The sequence below is a fragment of the Oryzias melastigma genome, linkage group LG1 (assembly GCF_002922805.2).
Source record: "Oryzias melastigma strain HK-1 linkage group LG1, ASM292280v2, whole genome shotgun sequence".
In the NCBI taxonomy this organism is placed as follows: Eukaryota; Metazoa; Chordata; class Actinopteri; order Beloniformes; family Adrianichthyidae; genus Oryzias; species Oryzias melastigma.
The window spans coordinates 20,072,244-20,095,305 of record NC_050512.1 but is presented as its reverse complement, the minus strand read 5'-3'; the positions used below and the strand labels follow the sequence as shown (position 1 = coordinate 20,095,305).

Sequence of the window (23,062 nt, the reverse complement as noted above, 5' to 3'; positions counted from 1 at the left end):
TAACTAAAAATAAATCAGAGCTCTAAGGTTTTTAGAACCATAAGGTCACTTAAAATCCTTGAATTTGTTCAAAAATAGGAATTTTACTTTATAATCCAGCATAAATTACATATGAATTCTGGTTGTGCTTATTTGACATAATTTTTTTTTTTCTTTTTTTTGTGATACCCAGAACTCAAAAATGTGGTATAGCGTTTTGGTACGACTTTGGTAAACTGTGAAGAATTGATAGATAGTTTGTTGGAGCATTGAGACCACTATATTCAGGAACTTTGTAGAGTGATACATACTGTCTTTCAACTGTTTGTGAATAAAACTTAAGTTAGTTTTATTTACTTTTACTTTTTACTTTACAGTTAGTTCCTAAATTTCTTATTTTTTTTTCTTTTACCAGACAGCCACAATGGAGGGGTAGGAAAGTCCCATGTGGCTATGGAGCCTCAAGTTCCAGACCCCTGATCTATAACATTTTTTAAGTTCAAAATTTTCCAAATTCTTTGTTTCTTTTTATTCCCTCAAAAACAGTAAGAAAAAATAATCTTGCACAAAGTCTTAAACAATGGAAATGAAAGGGAGCAGAAAGAAAAAAATGTTTTTCTGCCCCTTTGCCATTAGTTGATAAAGCAAACGCACTTTAGTGACAAAAAAATAAATATATGTATCAATAATGAAAAAAAAAGTACTGGATCTGAACATTTATACGGCACATATATATAAACACATATTTCTACCATATAGTACATTTTACATATATTCTGTTTAGAATTCTCATTCTCATCTAGTCAATTTTGGAAACTAAAGTTTGCAATCTGATGTATCAAATTAAAATTAAGACAGAACAAGTTTAAAAATCCCTTAACTTCAGTGGTTGCTTTCATGCTTTCCTCCCTTTTATGCGCAGCTGTGGTCAAAGAGCTGCAGACGTTTCAGGTTATTGATTCCTATGTGGTTTCTTTAGCACTAATCAGCTCACACTTCCACGATAAAGAGACTGAAGAGTCCAATCACTGTTAGTCTGTTGGAACTGATCCCAGCCTCAGCCAAAACATCCATCAGGTATTGATCAGGAGTTGACTGGAGCGTGTTTTCTCTGAGACGGACTATTGGGCCACACGTGACCCCCCCAGATAAAAGTTTAGAACCAGATGATGGTGACGGTTAGAGTTCAGAGGGGTTTCACATGTGACACCATTGGACACACCCACTACAAACTGCATGTATTTACTTGAAAGTCGTCCTCTGCTCCCAGTTTGAGAGGAACTTGATCAAAAACGACATGGCATCAATCACCAAGCAGCTTTCCTCCATCAACTGTGCAGGTCAGACTCAGTGTTTGATTGTTTCTGTCATGAGTTTTGTTGTCTTCTCTTTTTACATTTGTTTTTATCCTCAGCCAAGAGAGCCACCCCTTCCTCCACTGTGATCCGGCTGGTTTTACTGGGGAAGACGGGCAGCGGCAAAAGCTCCACGGCCAACACCATCTTAGGCCGCAAAGTCTTAGATTTGAAGGTCAGCAGCGCCTCAGCTGGACAGCGTTGTCACAGGGCGAGTGGAGAATTTCGTGGGCGACAGCTGCTAATCCTTGACACCCCTGGGTTGTTTGACACCAAACAGACTCAACAAGAGGTACTGAGGGAGCTGAGGAGGAGCGTTAGCCTGCTTTTCCCCGGGCCCCACGCCTTCATCATCGTCATTCAGATTGGGAGGTTCACTCAGGTTGAGAGGGAAGCAGTGCAGCAGATCAAAGATGCGATGGGTTCCCACGCTTTGAGCTTCTCTGTGGTGATTTTTACCCACGGAGACCGTCTGGAAGAAGACACAACAGTGAAGGAGTGTCTGATCGACGACAGCAAGGAGCTCGCCGAGTTGGTGGCCGGATGTGGAGGGAGGTACTGCGTGTTCAACAACCAGAACCACAAGAACAGGGACCAAGTGTCCGAGCTGCTCGGCTTGCTGGACGGCTTGATGCAAGGCAACGGAGAAAGCTACTACAACAGCAAAATGCTGCAGAAGACGGAGGAAGATTTGGCCCAACAGCTGCGGGAGGAGAGGAGGCTGCTGTTCGAGAAAGACGAGCTCCTGAAAAAGAAGCACGTGGAAGCTGTGAAGGTGAGGTATGAGAGGGAGCTGGAGAAAGTTCAGCTGAAAACCCAGGCGGAGCTGGTGGAGCTGAAGAAAAAACAGGAGCTGGAGAAGGAGAAGGAGGAGAAGCTGGCTAAGGATCGCGAGGAGGCCTTGAAGAGAGACATCGAGGCCAAGAAGTCACAGGAAGTGTCCAAACTGATGGAGATAGAAAAGAAGAAGAGAGAAGCTCTCCAAGAAAGACTCGACAGAGTGAGTAAAATGTTAGACAATCAACTTAAGCATGAGGAAAAAATGAAACAATCGATGGAGGAGAAGATCCAGAGCAACAAGGAGGACTACAGGAGGAAGGAGAAGGAGATGGAGCTTCAGTGGAAGCAGGTCGAGCAGGCCATCCGGCAGAGAGAACAGATGGAGCGAGACGTTTTGCAGAAAGAGTTGGACAACCTCATCCTGAGCCTGGAGGTGCTGGGCAGGAACGAGGAGGAGCGCAAAAAAGAAATCGAGGACAAGCTGAGGAGAGAGAGGGAGGACAACAAGAGAGAAATCGCCGTGCAGATGGAGCACCTGAGAGCGGAGAAACGGAAAACGGAGACCCTGAAGCAAGAGCTGAGACTGATGGAGGCCAAGATGGAGCAGCAAAAGTGGAACGAGGAAAACCTCAAGAGGCTGGTGGAGGAGAGTCTGCACGGCGAGAAGGAACGGTTTGACCATCACATGTTCATGTTGAGGGACCAGTGTGGGGAGAAGTGTGCAATAATCACGCAGAAGTCCGTGAAGAAGAGCTGCACTGGGATGAACGTGACTGGATACATGCAGGAGATGGGGCTGCTGGGGCTGAACATGGCTCTGGAGAAGATAGGATCTCCGTGCTGCATTCAGTGACACCACCCGCATGGGAATTCTCATTATTGTAACTTTTCTGTTGTGATTTTACCTTAAATAAAAAAATGTTTTTATTTTATTTGTATTAGAGATGCCATCCCTGTGCATGCCCTAAATAAACAAATGCACAAATTCTCTCAATGATGATGGAAATAATCTGATAATCATCTCCTGCCCTCTGTCCCGTACTGCTGACTCTGCCTCTATTATCTAAATCTCTATTGTAAACTAAACCCCGTTGTCATGAATAAAAAGGAATTATGGCTGGAGTGCTGTTTCGGTTTTTCTCACTGACAGTGTGACCTCGGCGGTGCCATCTGGTTGTGTTCCCAGAGGAAACGGCGGGTTTTATCGTGACTTTAACCACCATTGTGCTCATCTTTCAGAGCACTCGCTTTAATGACGTTGGAGGGACAAATTGTGCTTCTTTCTTTTAGGCAAACGGTTTGGAACTAAGAGGGGTGAGAGACTAGTTTAAAATTTATGTAAAAAATGACTATATTTTACTTTTAAGCGACGACTTCCTGGTAATCTTTGAATAATAACTCTCTGGATTTGTGAACGTTTTTTCTTGGAAAGTGGCCACATTTCCTTTCATTTTCAGTCCGCTCTTGTTAACATAACAGTTATAACATTTTTTCCTTTCTTTTTCTTAAGCTCCTTAACACGACTCATTCAAGCATTAATAGGGGCACGTACTTCAAAGGATGAACCGGATTAGCACGCCACACTTTCTTAGGATATGCCACTTCTTCTTTTGTCCCCAGTTTTTTTCCCCCAAATTTTTCTCAGATTTTTTTTAGGAACCTATTGAGCGGAATAATGAGAAACACATTTTTTCTTGGAACAGCAGTTTGGGGACCACCCTGTCGTAGTGTAAAAGTATTATTCCATGTCTGTCAGACTGTGACCTTAATGGTACAGTGTGTTTATAGGATTAACAATAAAAAAAAAAAGAAATGGGGTCAAAGAATTACCTCTTGCAATAGGCAGACAGTAACACGTCAATAGAAAATAGTTTTTCTACTAAGCTGAGGTGTAAATGCAAAAGTAATTCATCATTTCACCATAGAAAAAAGTTAGTAATCACAATTTAATACTCTTACATGACAGTTTAGGAAAGGAGCCTGCAAACTTCAACAGTAAACAAGCCATTTCAGGCCAATTTGTAATCAAAACCTAGTAGGAGCCGCAAAGTCTAATTTTAGCCTTTAGAAACAAATGAGAATTTATTTTTTCGATAGTAAATATATATATATATATATATATATATATATATATATATATATATATATATGTATATATTTTGCCACAAAAAAAAGTAAAAAGAAACTAGAATTTTCTCATAATGTCAAATTTTTCTCACCTTTTCAAACCAACTCCTTTCAAAATAAAAGACTTCCTGTGCCAAACAGGATGATCCCAGTGCAGCGGATGTATGCAAGACAAAAATTGCATTTTGTCTTGGCCTACTTTGGTGAGCCGTCATCCTTTTTCCTGCTGTTCATCTGAACATAAACCTTAATTCATTTGATTTCTGAACCAGTTACAATAAGTATATGAAAACAAATATAGACATTTTTTGACTCCACTACAAACAAGTTTGTGCAGCATAAGATGATATGATCTTTAATTTTATAAAATAAACTGAACAATCAGAATAAAAAACAAACTTTTTACCAAAGTTTTGCTAAGTATTTAAATTTTTGCATTATAGAGCATAGTATAGAGCAAACAAGGCATCTTGAGGTCAGCAGGATAGATGCACCTTAGCCATTAATTAAATTGGTCCTCATTTAGTAACCTTTTCTTTAAAAAGTACTATTAAAAATTACTATTACGTTACTTTCCTTTTGGCCGGAGTGTGGCTCTGGAGCCTCAGGTTGCAGACCCCCTGTTTAGCCTCTTGGAAGCTTAAAGAAAAGCAAATACGTTTATAATTCTTATATTACAAGTTAGTAAGGAGATTTCTTCAACAAATAAATTTGATATTATTTAAAAAGTAAGTGACTGAGTAAAAATATTACCACAAAAATTTACCAGACCTATCTTAAACCTTATCTTTAAATGCATTCATTTGTCTTTGTGTTCAGTTTTGATTCATTTTTATTTTAATTATTCAAGATTTTTTGTTCTTGCTGCACAAGCTCACCTAGTTTGAGTGATTTCATCATCTAGCTTTGTTTCAAGTAAGTATCTTAAAAAAAATCCTGCCTTAAGTGGTTCTATGTTCCTCATACTATCACTTGATTTGATTTTTATTAATATGGATTGCTCCCAATTTAATATTAGGAAAACATTCTATTTGGTTTACAGTATTACATTTAGTTTCATTCTATTCTTCTCATTTGGATCCTTTAGAACATCATTAATCTCATATTAACATGAAAATACTAAGTTAAGACTTGAATTTGTCCATTTAAATTAAAAGAAATAAAAAAAAATACTTCTGACAAAAAAATAAGCATTCTGATGAAGCTGTGCACCGTTTTAAACTAAAATGTTTTTTATTCAAGCAAAAGATTCTAGATAAGCTTCAACTATAAGATGAAATCTGTCAAATAACAAAAAAAGAAAACGTTTTCTCTGACAGCTCGAAACTTTGTGTCATCAATTATTACCAGAAAAGTTCATGACATAAATGTCTCATAATTATTCTTAAAATGAAAATGCATCATTTGTCCTGTAATGTTTCATTAATTTTATCTGTAATAAGTCTATAATTGTGTATTTGATTTATTTGAATTATTTTATACATTATATATGACTGGAGCACAACTAACTTCCTTTTAAAACAAACTCAAAGATTTAAATCATAAAGGAGACTTGTTTCCACTTCATATTCACGTCATGTAAGAAATAAAGGAGTCAAGATTGAAACGGGATTATCACGTTCCTATAATCTGAATCATTCATGACGGTTCACGTGGACAGCGGATGATAATCTGGGCTGAAGAGATGTGAAATGTTCATCTGATCAAAAACCTGGCTGCATAACTGTCGGCTTCTTCAGGTGACCAGATTGTCTCGTGTGTGCGCGCGTGCATGAGTTGTCAGCTGGTGCGCGTGGTTTTCAGTAAATCTGCTGCGCGCTCTGCGCACCGGCGCAGATCAGCCTGAGTTGACGCGCCATCTCCACAGAGCGCGAGGCTCCTTCTGGTAACTTTGCCTCTGCGCACTAGTGCGCGTCCAGTCCGACATGTGGCCGCGCGCACGACTCGGCTATGAGTAACACCACCGCCCTGGCGCTGGTTGGAAGTGCCAGCCGGGTGGAGCTGCCGGCGCACCGAGCCTTGACCGGCTGCGTCCTGGCCCTGCTCATCATTTGGACACTTTTGGGGAACTTCACGGTGTGCGCCGCCGTCTATCGCTACCGCCACCTGCGCGCCAAAGTGACCAACATTTTCATCGTGTCTTTGGCTCTGTCGGATCTCCTCGTCGCCGTGCTGGTGATGCCGTGGAAAGCCGTGGCGGAGGTGGCCGGATTCTGGCCGTTTGGGGGCTTCTGCAAGACCTGGCTGGCCTGCGACATCATGTGCTCCACTGCCTCCATCCTCAACCTGTGCGTCATCAGCGTGGACAGATACTGGGCCATCTCCAACCCGTTCCGCTACGAGAGGAGCATGAACAAGAAGGTGGCGTTCGTCATGATCGGGATGACCTGGACTGTTTCCGTGGTGATCTCTTTTGTCCCCGTGCAGCTGGACTGGCACCGGGCGGAGATCGGTGACCTGAGCGCTCAGGGTTTGATGCCGCTGGGTAAAAGCGCAGATGGGAGCTGCGACTCCAGCCTGAGCCGCACTTACGCCATCTCCTCCTCCCTCATCAGCTTCTACATCCCTGTGGTTATAATGATCGTCACATACACGCGCATCTACCGGATTGCCCAGACTCAGATCAGAGTCATCTCCTCCTTGGAGCGAGCTGCGGAGCACGCGCAGAGCTGCAGATCCCACGTCCCTGAGTTATTCCCCCACATGTGCACAGAACTTGGAGCGAATGGAAACTCCTATCAGTCCCGCATCAGTCTTCATCCAGACTCTCCCTGCCCCAGTCAGTCCCACAGCGAGCTCAAAGTCTCCATCAGGAAGGAGACGAAGGTGTTGAAAACTCTCAGCATCATCATGGGGGTCTTTGTTTGCTGCTGGCTGCCGTTCTTCATCCTTAATTGCGCTCAGCCCTTCTGCCCGGGGCCCCGCGCTCCAGGAGCCCACCGGGGGCCTTACTGCGTCAGCGAGAAAACGTTCGACGTGTTTGTGTGGATCGGATGGAGCAACTCTTCCCTCAATCCGGTCATTTACGCGTTCAACGCGGACTTCAGGGACGCCTTCCTACGCCTGCTGCGCTGCCGCGGACGCGGCTTTTTGGCCGCAGTGAGCGCAGCCGTGGAGACCATGATGGCGAGCAACGACGCAGGAGGGCACCACAGGCGGGAGAGCTCTCTGGTGACCAAGCTGAGCGTCTCCACGAACGCCAGAGGAAGCCAGGACAGCGGGAACACCACCGTGGCTGTGTTTTACCACAGAGGGGCTTTATCCGAGCAAATTATAGACACCGAGGAGAGGTTCGAAGACGACAAACGGACAAAGATCCCCAAATAAAAGAGATTCATACTTAAATCTGTGCGCAATTATGGATACACTGGATCCTTTTGGATCATATTTGACAAATACTTTTCAGGGGATTTCAACCTCAAACTTTGACAAACTGAAGCTTTTCACAGCCAAATATCCAGATGTTCACCACATGCTGCTAATTCCAATCCCCACAGATCATCCTTTGTAAAAGTTTTTTCCTCATGAAAAGAAAATTCCAAAAAGCACTTGATCACCCTAAAACTCACATTTAAGAAGGATGCACTAATTATTTAAAAATTGATCCAAACATGCAAGACATGACAAGCCAAGGTTTTGACATGATGGAGTGCTGTCCTGAATAAAGTTTATCATTGAAGACTTCTGACTTTTTCTGCATCTGTTTGAAAACAGTGATTGGAGGATGTCCAGTCATTCACTTTCACTTCATATTTTGAGCCTATCAACTGTTTGTGTTTTTATGATCCTCAGCACCTCACAACAAAGACTCTAAAAGACTGTACCTCCCTCAGCACAGATAGCCGACATATTTGATGGCGTGGTCTTGTTTTGATGACTCCAAACAGACAGCTAGTGTGATGGAGCAGGATTAAAAAAATAAAAGAGGAAAGGTGCCTTGGGCAATAAAAATAATAAAAGACGCATTCTCTAAATTTAATAATGTTTGGTCATCAATTAGTATTTTGTGTGCACCCACTAAATGCTAATTGCAAATAAATATATTTTCTTTATGCAAAAAATAGCATTTTGTGGGATCAAATATGCATTTTGTGTGCAACAATTAGATTTTCATGGCTACAAATTGGCATTTTATTAGCATTTTGTGGACACAGATTAGCATTTTGTGCATACAGACTAACGTTTTGTGTGCACAAATTAGTATTTTGTGCATATAGACTAATATTTTGTGTGCACAAATTAGTATTTTGTTGGCAAGAGATAGTATTTTGTGCCAACAAGCTAATAATTTCTGCTCACAAAATGCTATTTTGGGGCCACAAATGAGCATTTTGTGTGCACAAATTAGTATTTATTTGGCAAAAATAAGCATTTTGTGGACACAAATTAAATTTTATGTGGACCAACTTGCATTTTTTGCTTAGAAATTAGAATTTTGTAGGCGCAAAAAAGTAATTTGTTGGCAAAAGCTGAAAGTTTGTGCCCACAAACTAGTATTTGTGGGCTAGTATTTGCCCACATATTAGTATTGTGGGCAAGAGCTAGCATTTTGTCCCCTCAAATCAAAAATACGTCCTCACAAAATACTTATTGGGGCCCACAAATGAGTAATTTTTGGGTACAAATCAGTCTTTTTGGGGCAAGAACTTGTATTTTGTTCCCACACATGAGAATTTTTTTGGACTCATGTTTAGTATTTTGTGAGCACAAGATAGTACTTTGTGGACACAAATTAGCATTTTGTGCACAGAAATCAGTAGTAGGAATTGATAACACTAAAGTCCTAATTTGTGTGCTCAAAATGCTAATTTGCAGTGACAAAATGCTAATAAAATGCTAATTTGGGACTTTGAAATACTAAGTTGTAGCTAGCAATAAGTATTTTGCGGACACAAATTAGAATATTGTGTGCACAAACTAGTATTTTTTTAATGAAAAATTTGTATTTTGTGTGCATGAACTAGTAGGCTATTTTGTGAAACAAATGTGGGCAAGAGCTAGTATTATGTGCACGCAAATTAACAACTCGTGCTCACAAAATGCCAAACTGGGGGCACAAATTAGTATTTTGTTAATACAAATCAAACTTTTGTATACACAAATTTGTATTTTGTACCCACAAATTAGCATTTTTTGGATACAAGTTAGCATTTTGTACCCACAAATCAGTATTTGTGCACAAATTAATATTTAGTGCAGAGAAATTAGCATTTTGTGCAGAGAAATCAGTCGTTGGAATTGATCAAACTAAAATCCTAGTTTGTGTGCTCAAAATTCTAATAAAATTCTAATATTTGACTTTTAAAATACTAAATTGTGGCCAGCAATACGTATTTTGTGCACACAAATTAGCACAAATTATTAATTTGTGGGAACAAGTTTTTTTATGTCATGTCCACTAATAGGAGAACATAGAGCACCAGGAATTTAGTCAAACTAGCATTTGCTTGGACCAAACAAAAATGATGATCATTTGTTTGAATACCACCTTAACAAACACATGTTGAGGAAACATCGGTCCTACCAAATGCAACCCATCCACCAAGTTTATATGTTGTGCCTCCCATCTAGTAATTAACATGAAAAGACATGAAGTAGTCACTCAATATGCCACCCAATTTATCTTTCAAACAATTACAGAAGAAAATCCAGAAAAATGTGAAATACTAGATGAATACTGGAAATAAAGAATCTATAAATAGTCGAAAAAAATAATAATAATGATTAATTTTTACTTTTAAAAAGTTTACCAAATGAATCCCCAACTCAGCTATATTGATTTAACTATTATCTTCTTCTATGTATTCATCAGAGGTTAAAGTTTCTTTGAATCTCTAGAAATGGGATTACATAAGTCGCTCCCATTAGTGCACTTCTGTTTTCCCCATCTATACACTAAAAGGAACAAACATTAATAATTTCTAGCTTAAGGTTGCTCCTGTGAAAGATGCCCTGACCAGTGAGAACACGAAAGCTTTTATGCTGACAACCCTCAAAACCACCAGAAGTGACTCCGCAGAGAGGCTGCTGCAGGGAAGAAGGCACAAAGTAAAAACCTCACAACTCGCTCTGCGGAAAACCATTTTATCATTTTAGTTTTTCCCGTAGAAATAAAGAAATTCTTAAGTTGAGCAACGAGAAGTTGGCATCTTTGCTAGTATTTCTTATTTTTTACTGAAAATCCGATAAGAAGTCAAATCCAGCCTTTTTGTCAAATGATATATCAGCAGAAAATTCTGTGCATTTTTAAAATAAATCTCATCTTTAATCTATAAATATTATCTGTTATGTCAGGGATGATATCTAACAAGGTTCATCAAAAATGTAAGTGATAATACAAAAGGACTGATTGGGTCGATGGTTTCTTTGGTCCATTAAATTCAAAGTGGATCACCCCACTTTTACCTTGCTCACTCACAAAGAAAATGAATCTTAAATATATTACTATTAGTTGTGATATCTTTCACTTTAAATCGTTTTTCATGAAAAGCGGTTTATTTGATGTGATGCGTTGTCATGGTTACGGCTACAGAGCCTGCACTGACCTCACTCTGTTGCAGTGGAGGAAAGTGGTATATCTGCTAAGTTTAAACAAAGCTTTCAGGGTGAAAATTTACTTTTTTTTTTTGCTTTTCTTTCTTTTTTGTCTAGAGGATGAAGCAAAATTTAGTTTCAAAGCCACTTTTTTTTAGTAGTATTTTGATATTTTACTGTGCCACAATTTCAAGAATTTAAATGAAAATACATAAAAATTAGGCTTTTCACAAAAATGATTAGGTTATATTAAATATAGATGAATTATTAAGAGTCATAATTATTGTTTAAAATATTAATTGCATGACATTATTAAACAAAACCCCTGTTAAAGTTTTCCCTTCCTTATATAGAGGAATAGATTAGTGTTTATTTTTGATTTTATGGTCCTTTTGTAAAGAACCTTGTGATTCCTTCTGGGAAAAGGGCTATAGAAATAAAGATATTCTATTCTATTAAGCAAATATAAAAACATTTGAAACTACTGAACTCATAAAAATAAAACTTTTCTCATTTTCTACATTTTAAAATAACATATAAACTGCAAAAAAGTCTACATAATAGATTATTGTTTTAGAACAATTGTCTTATTCTGCTCATTTTCAAACCAGACTGATGTTTGCACACAAGCACCATTTCATCCCAGTTTTATGTTCAGTAACTCTTTGTAGTTTTACATTGATGAAAACCTACTTTTCTCACTGCACATGGGCATAATTAATGCGTATCTTGTTACTAATTTCCACATTCAAATGATTTCTTATCAAAAACCCTTCTCCCTAACGTGCCTGAGGCCTCCTTCCAAGTTACAGCCCCATTTGCATCACATTTACAATTGTTTTCTTCAGTCTACATTTAAATTTGACCGACTTGTTCTGTTTCCAGACAGTGGCGTTCTAAACAAGTCAGAGATTCAATCCTCTGTTTCGTTCAAACGAGCTTTCCCAGCAACCTTTGCACCCAATTTTCCCGAGCCACAGTGTCACACCGGGTCTTTGGTAATTCTGCGCTTTGGAGACAACATGTTATGTCTACAGGGTGATATTAAAGGAGGGAGATTTGATTTTATGTAGGTTTTTATGTATAAAAAAGGGTGATTTAAGTAAATCAAACAATGGAATATTCTGTTTTGTGCAGACAAAGGCTACGAGTTTAAAATGTTATACTGCTTAATCTTATAAACATAGCAATGTTTTACAATGACAAAAAGAGTTGTATTTTTTTGTTGCTTCTCCAATTCAACCTGTGAAATATTACATTTGATTTTTACAGCAAAAGCAAATCTGCCATGTACCTGTCAACCTTTAAAAAAATGTCTTTTTTCCTCCACATTTTCTTGCATCGTGTGAATTACGTTGTTGTGTTTGTCTGGTATGATAGGTAGAAAACATAGCTTGCAATTGTTGCAGGGAAAGGATGTCCATTCTTGTAGCTTTCACGGTGTAATGGGACGCTAACCTACATCTCACATCTGCAGGGGAAGCATTATGAGTAAGAATAGTCACCGTTGCAAAGAGGATTAATAAAAAAAAAAAAAGGGGTCAGATACATTTTAAAAAGTGTGCAGATGCTGCATGTAGGTTACAGACTGAGAAAATCTTTGTAAATCTCACTGGAGTGCAGTGTGTGATTAAGTGAATTCATCTATTATTGCTGGCTGGCTAATGACTGTCCTTATTTCATTTGTACGTCTCCTAAAAGACACTTAATGTGCCTCTCACCTGCACTGCTGGAAAAGGCCACCATGAGGCTGCAGAAAAACAAAAGTTTTACTAGATTCGTATACTTCAAGTCCAGCAACTCTGTCTCATTCACTGGAAACTTTTAGATAGAAAAGCAATGTTATTTTTGATAAATAATAATCCTCGCATTCATAAGTTAAGCAATCATACGACAAATTATAAATGAAGTTCTTTATTTTTAATTCAATAAGCTTAAAAATAGAAAACCAATCAAAGATTTAGTGTGGCATTGTGCAGTCTTTTACTTGTAAGGCGTATGAATATTGAAAAGCATGAAAAGTTAATTGATTTACAGATAAAAGCAAAACGGAAAATCTCATCAATTTAAATTCAGTTTTTAGAAGTTAAAAACTTTTACTAGTTAGTTTGAGAATGTTTAAAAAAAAAATTAAAAGTTGGACAAACCTTTTTGAAATCCATTTTTTTTATATTACTACAAATCAAGGAGGGGCAAACTATTTACCATAAGCTATTTAATCTGGCCTGCTAAACTGGAATCAATTGATAATTGTTGATAATGTTTAATTTTCCTGTCATTCTGGTGTCCCCCCATAGACGGTCCACTAAAAATATGTTGACCTTTGTTTAGATGCAAAAAGTTATTCTGCATTAATGTGATGTCAGATTTGTTGTTTTCTGAGTTAGACAATTATTGGTGATGTCATCGAGTTAGAGTGACGTCCGAAAATACGAGATACTATTTTTTCATAACTCTCCATTTGGAGGGATAAATGAAGGGGAAGGGAGAAGGGAATAATTGGGATTGGGTCTTTCAGACATCCTTTCCCTTCAAATGCCCTATTAAATGGAGGGGTATGGGAAGAATTCGGATTTGGCATTGAAATAAAACTGTAAAATGTTGTTTTGTTTTTAAATATATATATTAATTTTTAATCAAAATTCAAGCACCTTTTCATCCATATTCCATGTTATTTCTTTCTCTTTCTATGTGGATTTCTAAAACGCTCCTGAATCTAGAACCCTTTGTGGCCCACGAGTCAAAAAGTTTGTCCATACCTGCTAAAAAAAATGAAGTGGTATAATATTTTCCTAAATTTGGAAAATCTTTGTTCCAAATCTTAGGAAAACTTTTGTGAGGAAAAAAAATACAGAACTATCGCCTCTTTATCGAGACTTTACTGATCTCTAATTTTTATTACCAACGTATTTTTTCACAGAAAAGTATTTATTGTTGACAAACAAAATTAAAAATGTCCAAAAGTGAGGAAATGCGAGCATCTTTTTTCCTTCATTTTTGTCGATGTGATCGCATGCTGTCACCTCACGAGAAGAAGCCAAAGCAGGTCACACATTCTTTATTAATAAGATGTGAACATTTCTAACGGCAGCCACATGTGTGTGCTGCAGCTGTGCACAGCTGGCTGCCGGTTCTATTTCCTGCTGATGCATGAAGCAGCTGAATTATTAGTGCACGGCATCGGAAGGTCTGCAGTCTCACCCTCGGCAGTGTCCTTCCAACCTCCTAAAAATAGAGCAGAGACAGACACAAACACTCAGAGGGGGACATGGAGTCAACCATGTTCTGTAAATCTGAGAGGAAAGTGGGGACAGCTGTCACACATGGAACACTCTCAGGGATGTAAGTTTGGGAGAAACATCTGAAAAAAATGCTCTTTGAAGGATGTTCAAGTTATACTGTCAATCAAATAATATAAAAAAAACACTCCAAAAACGTAAAACTTCAGTCGGTGCATCATCTAACATAAGCAAACGTTTTTTTTAGAGCATCAGGATCCTGAGAAAAGAATAGGACAAGAACACCTGAGTGTGGACTGCAGTTTATAATTCATGACCTCCGACATACTCGGAACAACAGGACAGCAGGTCTGCAAGTAACACTTGGGTTAGATGTAGTTGTACTCATAAGTTTATAAGTTTACCCAGGAGGAAATTATGAATTATAGGTTATTTTTGCAGAGAATATGAATGATAACACAAAAACTTATTTTCCACTTATGCTGGTTAGTGGTTGAATTTAGCCATTCATTGCTAGACAATAGTGTTAACACTTCTTGAATCATAATAACAACAGAAACATCCCAAATCATCCTCTTCAAAAGTTCTAAGTACCTTGTACTGCCTCCTTTTGCATGAATAACAGTTTGAAGTCTCTTGTGGTTGTTGTGGATGAGGTTTTTTTATGTTCTCTAATCGTAAAGCAGCAAATTCTTCTTGGCTGAAAACCTCAAGTTCCTTTAAGCTCATTGGTTGTCTCGCTTGAATTGTTGGTTTAGGATCTCCTCAGATCAGGAGACAGAAAACCGCTCCAGAATCTTCATCTTATTCTGTTGGAACCAAAGACAGGTCACTCTGAATTACTTTGGTCCAGAAGCTTGGAGGTTCGTCTCAGTGCTGTTTTGCGTATTGTAAATGAGCTATTTTGTGGCATTTAAAAATAAGACTTTCTTTTGGCGACCCGACCGTGAACCCCATTTTTCTTCAGGTGCCTCTTTATTGCACATCTTGAAACATCCACACCACAGTTTTTCAGAGAGTCCTGGATCACAGTTGAAGTTATTAGTTTTCTTTGCATCCTTAATTTTTCTGCCACATTTTTGCGACCATGATTTAGTTTGAACGGAAATCCCTCAATTTCCACTTCTTGATGAAAGTTTGAACACTGCTGACTGATATTCTCCGTTCCTTGGATGTTTTTTTATAACCCTTTCCTGTTTTGTACAGTCCGGTTACCTTTTCCCATAGATTTTTTTGACAGCTCTTTAGCTTTCTCCATGACTCAGGATCTAAAAATATTAGTGCAGCACTTGATGAAAGGGTCATTTAAAACTCTAAGATCTTTTATACACACATATTGATTACAGTGAAATGAGTTCAGGTGAGGACGGTTACCTCTAGCGGTCATTTAAATCCTTTTGTATCAGCTTGTGTGCATGTTTTCAGTACAGTCTTCATTGTATGTAACTTTTGAACAGGGTCATTTGAGAAGTTTTTGTTCTTATAATGATTTAAAAAGGGTAAATAGAATTTTTTGACTGTAAATGACTTCACCCAACCATTAATTTTGAGTGGAAAAAAAGTTGAAAAATGACCAAGAAATCCTAATTTCTTCTAAGGTATGTACACTTAGAACCAAACTGTACTTATGCATATAATACATGTACCTGTAAGATTACCAGATCTGTACATTGTTTTATTTTTAGGTTCAAACCTGTTTTTTCAGAGGTTTCTGTTGTTTCAGGTGAGTGGGAGACAATCTTGTGGCTCAAATCTACTTTATATGCCCCTTTTCTTACAGAGATTACACATATTTTCTGTATTAGAAGGTTTGTTGTGACTGGAACAAGAATCTTTGGTTCCTTTTGACATAGAGGAACATACATTCAGAAACCCTGTCATTTTCCACATCCTTACTGACGCTTTTTATTTCATCAAAGTCATTTTAGCTTTCTGCGGCCCACACAGAAACCACAGAGGATGGTGAGCTGAGTAAAAAAAAAAACCCTTTCTTTATGCTGCAGGGAACTGGGGCTGTATTTTCACACTGAAAAAAGACGACAAAAACAGTTATTTAAAGAGGTTGCCGTAAACTATATATTTTTGCACTGGCAGGTTTTTCCACCAATAATCGTAATTGTGCACCGTGCTGCATCCCTGCTGACCCTGATACGATTTCTGGCCAATGCAGCCGCATGGAGACAAACCCCGGTCTGAATACAACCCCTCCAGAGCAACTGAGCACCACTTCAGAGAGTTTCAAAGTCGAGTCGCAAGAATGCAGAAGTCAGAAGTGATCGACTCGCTTTTACTCAAATGCAGCACTCTCTGACAGGTTATGAAACGTCCGGCCCTGAGGCAGGACTTTTTAATGGCTACTTGCTTGTAGGATGTTGGTCACTGCTGGACTCATGGCTGCTGTTTTTAGATCTTTGTAAATTTTGTAGGAAAGTTTAATCTCTGATTTTAAGCTTACTTTTTTTGTTTTTGGAAGTGTTGGTGTTGTAGTTTCTCTCGGTATTTGGTCTTTTCCTGTTCCTAATAAAAAACAAAATTAGTGTTTTGTTTTGTTGCATCTGGTTTTGACACTCTTAATCCCTCTTAGTGCATTCAAAGTCAGGGTTTCAGCTTCTTTCAGCTCCCCTTGTTACTCTTTCTTATTTACTTTCTAATAATAATGTTCCTCTTTGAAAGTCGTCTTTCGTCTCACCTTTTATTTCCACCATTGCATTTTATATGAAACATTTTAAATTTAAACTTTGGGGACAAAACTGGACTACCGACTTTTACCTGTTCAGCTCCAATCTATTTTTGTCTATTCTGTGTTCTGAAGTGATTTTTCTAACACTTTTAAATATTTTATCTTTCACATTTTTCTGTTTATGGGACTATCTTTATAGATGACGACATCCAATAGAAACATACATCACCACCTTTGAGTAGACAACTGTGATGTTCTTGTCACATACTGTTGGTTTGGATGGCTCTAGTGAGCAGTTTAAACATTATAAAACATTAAAAATTATGAAATTATGAAATACTTATGAACTGCATAAAAGCCTTTGGAAAACATGTTGACATGTATCTCCTGGAGTGAGAGTACTTTATACTCTGTGGAGCTTTCAGTCCATGGTGTTTGCTGCCCTCTGCTGCTGATGATTCCAAACTTTTTATTCCAATGACTATCATCATTTGTGAGACACAAGTTTGAACCATCTTTATAATTTTGGCTTTCAAAGTGAATTTCTTTCATTTGGTATTTTAGAATATTGAGCTTATTGTTCTCATTGAATTAAGACAGTAACATTTTTTTGCGGTATTACTAAAATGATTCCAAACAAAAATCCATAAAAGTTAATTTTATGCTGTGTCAAAGCTGTCAGCATGTGATAAATCTTTCAAAACGGCATTATAGGAATATACATGGGAACATTCATACATGTCAGTTAAAAATCTGGAATAAATATTTTGTTGTATTATAGCAGGTCATTCCCTTTCCAATAGCAAACCAATCGGTTTGTCATCTGTCATCTATTATGTATAGGCTCAACTGCTTTCATTAGGACTGTAGAGGCTGCTGGAGCCTATCTTCACTGGTGGGCAACTGTGAGGTATTTAAATTGGTAAATATGCCTATAATGTTTAGCTATAATGTATTGTTTTGTAAAAAGAGTACACATGAAAATTAGCTATTAAGCTACAATACGATGAAGCATCTTTGCTTTTTAAGCCTAATGTTTGTACGCTGTCCCACGAAATGAAACGAAGCAAAATTAAACTAAACTAAGCTAAGCTAAGGTACGCCTTTGTTTTTTAGTATTTGCATCAGACTATTGACTCTGTAGAGGTTTTGTTTGCTATCCTCCCTTGAGAAAAGGATGTCTATACTTAAGACCTGGCTTTGATTTTTTCCAAAGCCACAAAAAAGAAAAAAAAAGGAACAAAACATAACACCATTGCAATTTGGACTATTTCATGCAACACAGCAGAGGGTTTGGTAAAAGCTGCTTTGATTTGTCACATTTACACCAGCATTGTTGGGCCTCTATCAGAACTCATTTCCTGGGATAGCTCACTTTGCCTTCACAGGTGTGATGGTTGATCTTTACTCTTGAGCAGATGAAAAATATAAAACTTAGGTTACTTGCAAGTGAACCCTGGTGTGATGCCCTGCAATGAAAACACAGATAGACTACTCCATTAAATAAAATAATGACAATAAAATAAAAAAAGATAATGTGGTATAAGTGATGTGCAGTATGAGAAATAAAAGAAAGACAGAGACCAGAGCATAAGTCTGAAAAAGCAGAAACCAATTTAAAAAATGTGTTGTGGGCAACTGTGGAGGTGTGACTCGGTGCTAGTGCTAATCAATCTATGGTCAGGGAACCATCTATCACAGTTGCTTGTGGGGTTGTAAACAAGTTGGTTGAAGGGAATCAATGTCTCCTGTCAGGCCAATCAATGGAGTACATTTCTCTCTTTCTCCTGCGTTTTCTTTTTACTCGTCCCCAAATAGCTGTTGTCAGAGTATGACGCCTCCAAGTGGATTGTTCTGCTCTCAAAACTGTTGTTTAACGACAAATCCAACTAAATGCATTCCCCATCTAATCAAACCAAACTACACCAAATGATTCTGGACTAAACACAATCTAACTCACTTCCCCTGGTGGCAATTTTGCTTGATTGCAAATTTGATTCAGTGAGAGGGTTTGCTCTGCTTCAGGTCAGGTTGTACAAGGAAGAAGAATTTGAGAACACAATTAAATATTCTACTGCTGACAGCTGGCCAGAGTATTTAAATCTGTAAAGAGCACTTTAACATTCTGATTGCATCTAAAACAAACTCAGGCCTCTTTTTTTCTTTTAAACTGATGTCAGTCTTAAAAAAAGTGTAGAGATCCAAAATCTGGTGTGGAAGGGAAACCCATTCAGACCGGAAAAGTCTGTTGTTCAAGACCGCGTCTTGGACTTTGTCTGTATTCAAACTGCCTTCAACCAGACATTTCTGTTACAAACTAAAGCTTGTAAACAAAGATCTCTTCAAACATTGGCCAGGAATTATGAGGGAGGGGCAAAGCAACAAGAGAAAGAACAGTGGAAGTCGTTTGTATGTTTGGTTCAGTTGTTCTGTTCCGAGCATGGAGCCTATTCAGACTGAGAAAAACACTGACTGAATTATAGTCTAATTGGAAACAAAGCGAGACCACCTCAAAAGATGAGTCAGAGAGCGATTCCTGGTCTACTTGAATGTAACCGGACTGAAAATTTGTTCAGAACTATCAGGGGAAACAAAGTGTGTCAGTTTAGTCTCGTTTCCACTGAGTGATCCGGTACGGTCCATTACGGAGTTCTCCTCACTCCCACTGAGTGGTGTAGACCGCCAGCGCGTCATTGTAGTGCTACGACTAGAAAAGCAACAACAATGGAGGTCATCCAACAGATTTTATTTTTCTTCCTTTACTTTTGGTAAATCGTGCCAGACAATAATTTATTGTTGCTTAAAAGAAGATTGTGGGCGGCTAAGAAGAATACCGCCATAAAGAGGAAAACGCTGGAAGCGTTAAAAGCTAGCTTAGCGCTATATCGGCACTTTCTAATCCCGTCATCACCTTCTGCCAATCAATGAGTGGCTACAGCGACTCCACCCCAACCATCTCATTCTACTTTTCTATGGACCTTCAACAGATTGATGCAGGTGTGTCAAACTCAAATCACGCAAGGGGCAAAAACCTAAAAGACACAGTAGGTCAAAGGCCAAACAGGACAAACATTTATTGAATATATAAAAAACAAAATTGTTAAAACTTTGAAAACTATCTTTTTTTAACATAAATATGAATAAAAACAGACATGAATAATATTCCAGAATAAATCAACCTAAATCTTAAGAAATTTCAATATTTGCTCTCCAGAAAATATGTATTCTGTCATATTGACTTTGATGCATGTGGTTTAATGTGTTCGTTTACAATGGAAATGCTCAAAATACTGTTCGGGACCGCTCAGCGGAGACTAGGTTTTTAAGCTAACCAAAGGTGTCCAGTCTGAATACACCCTTAAAGACAGTGTCTTTCTATTTTTCTGATGGTGGAGGGCATATACATAGAAAACTGTTTAAAATTGCATTTCTGAGTATTTTTTTTATTCAAATTGTTGTGAATCAGGAAAAGATGAAAAAAATGCAGTTTTGTAGAAGTGACGTAAGTGGTACAAAAAAGTGCCCCGCTCCATGCCGATGCATCCACCTGCAGACGAATAAATCCATGCACATCTTTGTTTAACCCGTCTGAGCTAGCATCTGTTTTAAAAAAAACTGTACGTCTGAACATCTCCAAGATTCACTGCTAATGTAAGCTAGTGTGAGAACATGTAAACAGAAGGATGTCGGGTACCAGGGGCAGGCTTACACTTCACCAACAACCTTATTTCTAATAAACTACTGCTGCCTTGCAGAAAAAAATCTTCTAGAAAATGACAAATTTTGGCTAAAAACTGCATAATCCTATTTAAAAGACAACCGGGAACTCTTTTATAATAGATCAAAAAATGATTAGACTTTAATTGATCTCCACTACTTATGCTAATAAGAAAATCTTAAGAATAAAGAACATTTTACAAAATATATGAAGAGATATCTTGTGTACAAAACGTGGGTTACCATACTGAGACTCCATGCAACAAAAGAGCAAAGATGTAAAAATGTGAGGTAAATATTGTGTTTAATAAACAAACATCAGTCAGGGAACTGACATTAGTCTGGGATGAAGGAGGGAAATATAAAGCACAATGCACATGTGTGTTGGAGGGAGGGAGGGGGGGCATATTTATCAGTTACACAAAGTGCCCCCATACAGTCAGGAGCATGAAGCTCTATTAAACATACAGATCAGGATCCAAGTCTACAGTACAAAAAACTTAGCAGCAACATGTTAACATCAGAGACCGAAGGGGCTAACAAAGTAGTTTCATTTAGAAAAAGTCACAGTTTTCTTAAAATTAGTTAAAAAGGTAAAAACAGTTTCTATGCATCTGCTAAGGGTCAATGCTACTCACAAAGTCTCTGTGTGAAATACATAGGTAGGGAAAGTATCTATATATACTCTTATTATAAAGACCTTCTGGTAATGGCACAGTACAAACTCTCAGGAAACGCGACAAAAATATACAATGTCTTCACGTCACATTTGCAGATTAAAATGTAACTAAGGTCTCTGGCAAGCACAATAGTTTCAGTGATCAAAAAAACAGCTTCTCATAAAGCAAAATAGAGGACACCATTTTGTTAGTTCAACTAGCTTGACAGAGTATGCCTTTTAATACAAAAATAAGGACAAATATAAATTAATATATATTAAAAGAATCAGATTGATATCTGGGAAAAGATGGGGACCTACTGAGTAAGTACAGGTATTTATGATACAATAAATACTTGTCATTCATGACCGGGGAGGATGAACAGAAGGGTTTTTCCACCTGACAGGTAAGGGTTTTCACTGTGTGGCTGTATAAAAGAGTGCAGCTGTGTGGGGTCGTGCACACGGCCTCAGAGGCTAAAGGAGACTGATCACTACAGTGGGGCCTCAAGTGCAGCTCCTCCCTGTGTTCAGTCTGTGCTACTGACTAGTCCGAAGCAGGAAATGGTCGGAGCCGTCAGCTCTCCAGAGACAGGACAGTGTGGCGCATCATTGGAGTCATGATGACAAACAAAAAGAAGAAAGGACAAAGTTCGCTTCTGTGGGATTTTTTTTTTTTTTTTGGTCTTTTTTTTTTTTCTTCACTTCATAATAAAAAATAAGTCTGTTTTTTTTGTACTTTACAATACAATTCAAGGTTCCCACCGAGGAAGCATAAAATCACCAGTCCAGCACTAACAAAAAAAAAAAACAAAACAACTCCTTTCTCCTTTTTTTTTCCTTTACCATTTTCAGGGGTCAGAAAAACATGGCGGAGAATACGCTGTAGTTTCCTCAAAATGAGTGAAGATGGATGCGGATCAAGTAAGGCGGGCAGGAACACAAAATATCTGGAGAAATCTGCAAAAAACGGTGGACTTTCTTTTTTTTTCTTTTTAATTCTTTCTTTTTATGAAGAACACTTTGTACAGCCGCACTTCACCACTTTCTCCACCTCCTGGACAAAGGAAGAGCCATCTGTGCAATGGAAGGTGTATTTCCTACGTTTGCTACGGAGGGGGGTGCAGCAGGAGCCCTGTCCTTCCGACCCCCCCGGACAGCTGCCTCGACACTCTAAACGGGAGACCTTCTCCTGGGTTTGGCACGCCGCATAGCCTTGCTGCCTCTGGTAGACATCTCGGATCCGTTCCCCTCTGCAGGCCACCTCTGGGAGATGCACAAGAACGACAACTGTCAGAAGTCCACAATATAAAATGACAGCCAACCATACACTGATACTGAATTCACTAAAAGACTCGGTGAAGGACTTTTCGGTCATCTTTGATGCTATATCTCTGAATCTCAGTTATGTTTTTAAAGACCCATTCCAATGAAAATCTGGTTTTTGGGGTTTTTTATGGGGTTCCATTTGTGCCAAAATTATATTTTGGCACAAATGGAACACCATAGTTTTTAACATGTTCTTGCAGCATTTTTCTCACGATGGAAAACATGTAGAGAAAAGATTAAATTCAATTTCTGAGTATTTCTTTATTCAAATTGTTGTAAATCTGGAGCAGATGTATAAAATGATGCTTATAAAAGTGTGTAGCAGGAATCTGGGTGCTACAATCGCAACACATTTACATTCCCAAGTCGTCACAAATGGTTAAGGACCACTCCACGTCACTTTTTGATATTTTGGGTGTCCCCAACTTGTAGGTTTTTGATGTGGTAGCTCTTCCAATTAAATCAGTTTTGTGAGTACCCCGGTCTGCAAACTGGTACTGGTCCAGACATCATCCAGGGTTAGTAACATCCAAATTTTTGAAGACACTATTTTTCCATAACTCTGCGTTTTCGAGGGGTAAATATGGGGGTAAGGAAAGGCGGTAGGGGAAAAATTTGGATTCGGCCAAATAGATCCATCTTTGTTTCAATCATTTTGAATTAC

At 38.4% G+C, this 23,062-nt stretch overlaps 3 protein-coding genes across 9 annotated transcripts in view; 2 read left to right on the top strand and 1 right to left on the bottom strand.

Annotated features, from left to right (window-relative positions):
- Positions 1 to 862: 862 nt before the first annotated feature.
- LOC112157303 (GTPase IMAP family member 9) lies at positions 863 to 3,927 on the top strand. Its single transcript, XM_024289977.2, has 2 exons — positions 863 to 1,319; positions 1,394 to 3,927. Exons 1-2 carry the CDS (start codon positions 1,277 to 1,279, stop codon positions 2,965 to 2,967), a joined length of 1,617 nt encoding a protein of 538 aa, XP_024145745.1. The 5' UTR covers positions 863 to 1,276; the 3' UTR covers positions 2,968 to 3,927.
- Positions 3,928 to 6,088: 2,161 nt separating this feature from the next.
- LOC112157323 (D(1) dopamine receptor-like) lies at positions 6,089 to 7,890 on the top strand. Its single transcript, XM_024290010.1, has one exon. It carries the CDS (start codon positions 6,192 to 6,194, stop codon positions 7,566 to 7,568), a length of 1,377 nt encoding a protein of 458 aa, XP_024145778.1. The 5' UTR covers positions 6,089 to 6,191; the 3' UTR covers positions 7,569 to 7,890.
- Positions 7,891 to 20,696: 12,806 nt separating this feature from the next.
- The window catches only part of slit2 (slit homolog 2 (Drosophila)), a 103,669-nt gene continuing 101,303 nt past the window's right edge, over positions 20,697 to 23,062 (bottom strand). For all 7 annotated transcript variants that reach the window (XM_024289900.2, XM_024289896.2, XM_036212882.1 and 4 more), the window contains one exon: positions 20,697 to 22,335. In XM_024289900.2, the coding sequence (XP_024145668.1) occupies positions 22,243 to 22,335 (93 nt within the window). In that variant the 3' untranslated portion in view covers positions 20,697 to 22,242. The remainder of the gene's footprint in view (positions 22,336 to 23,062) is intronic.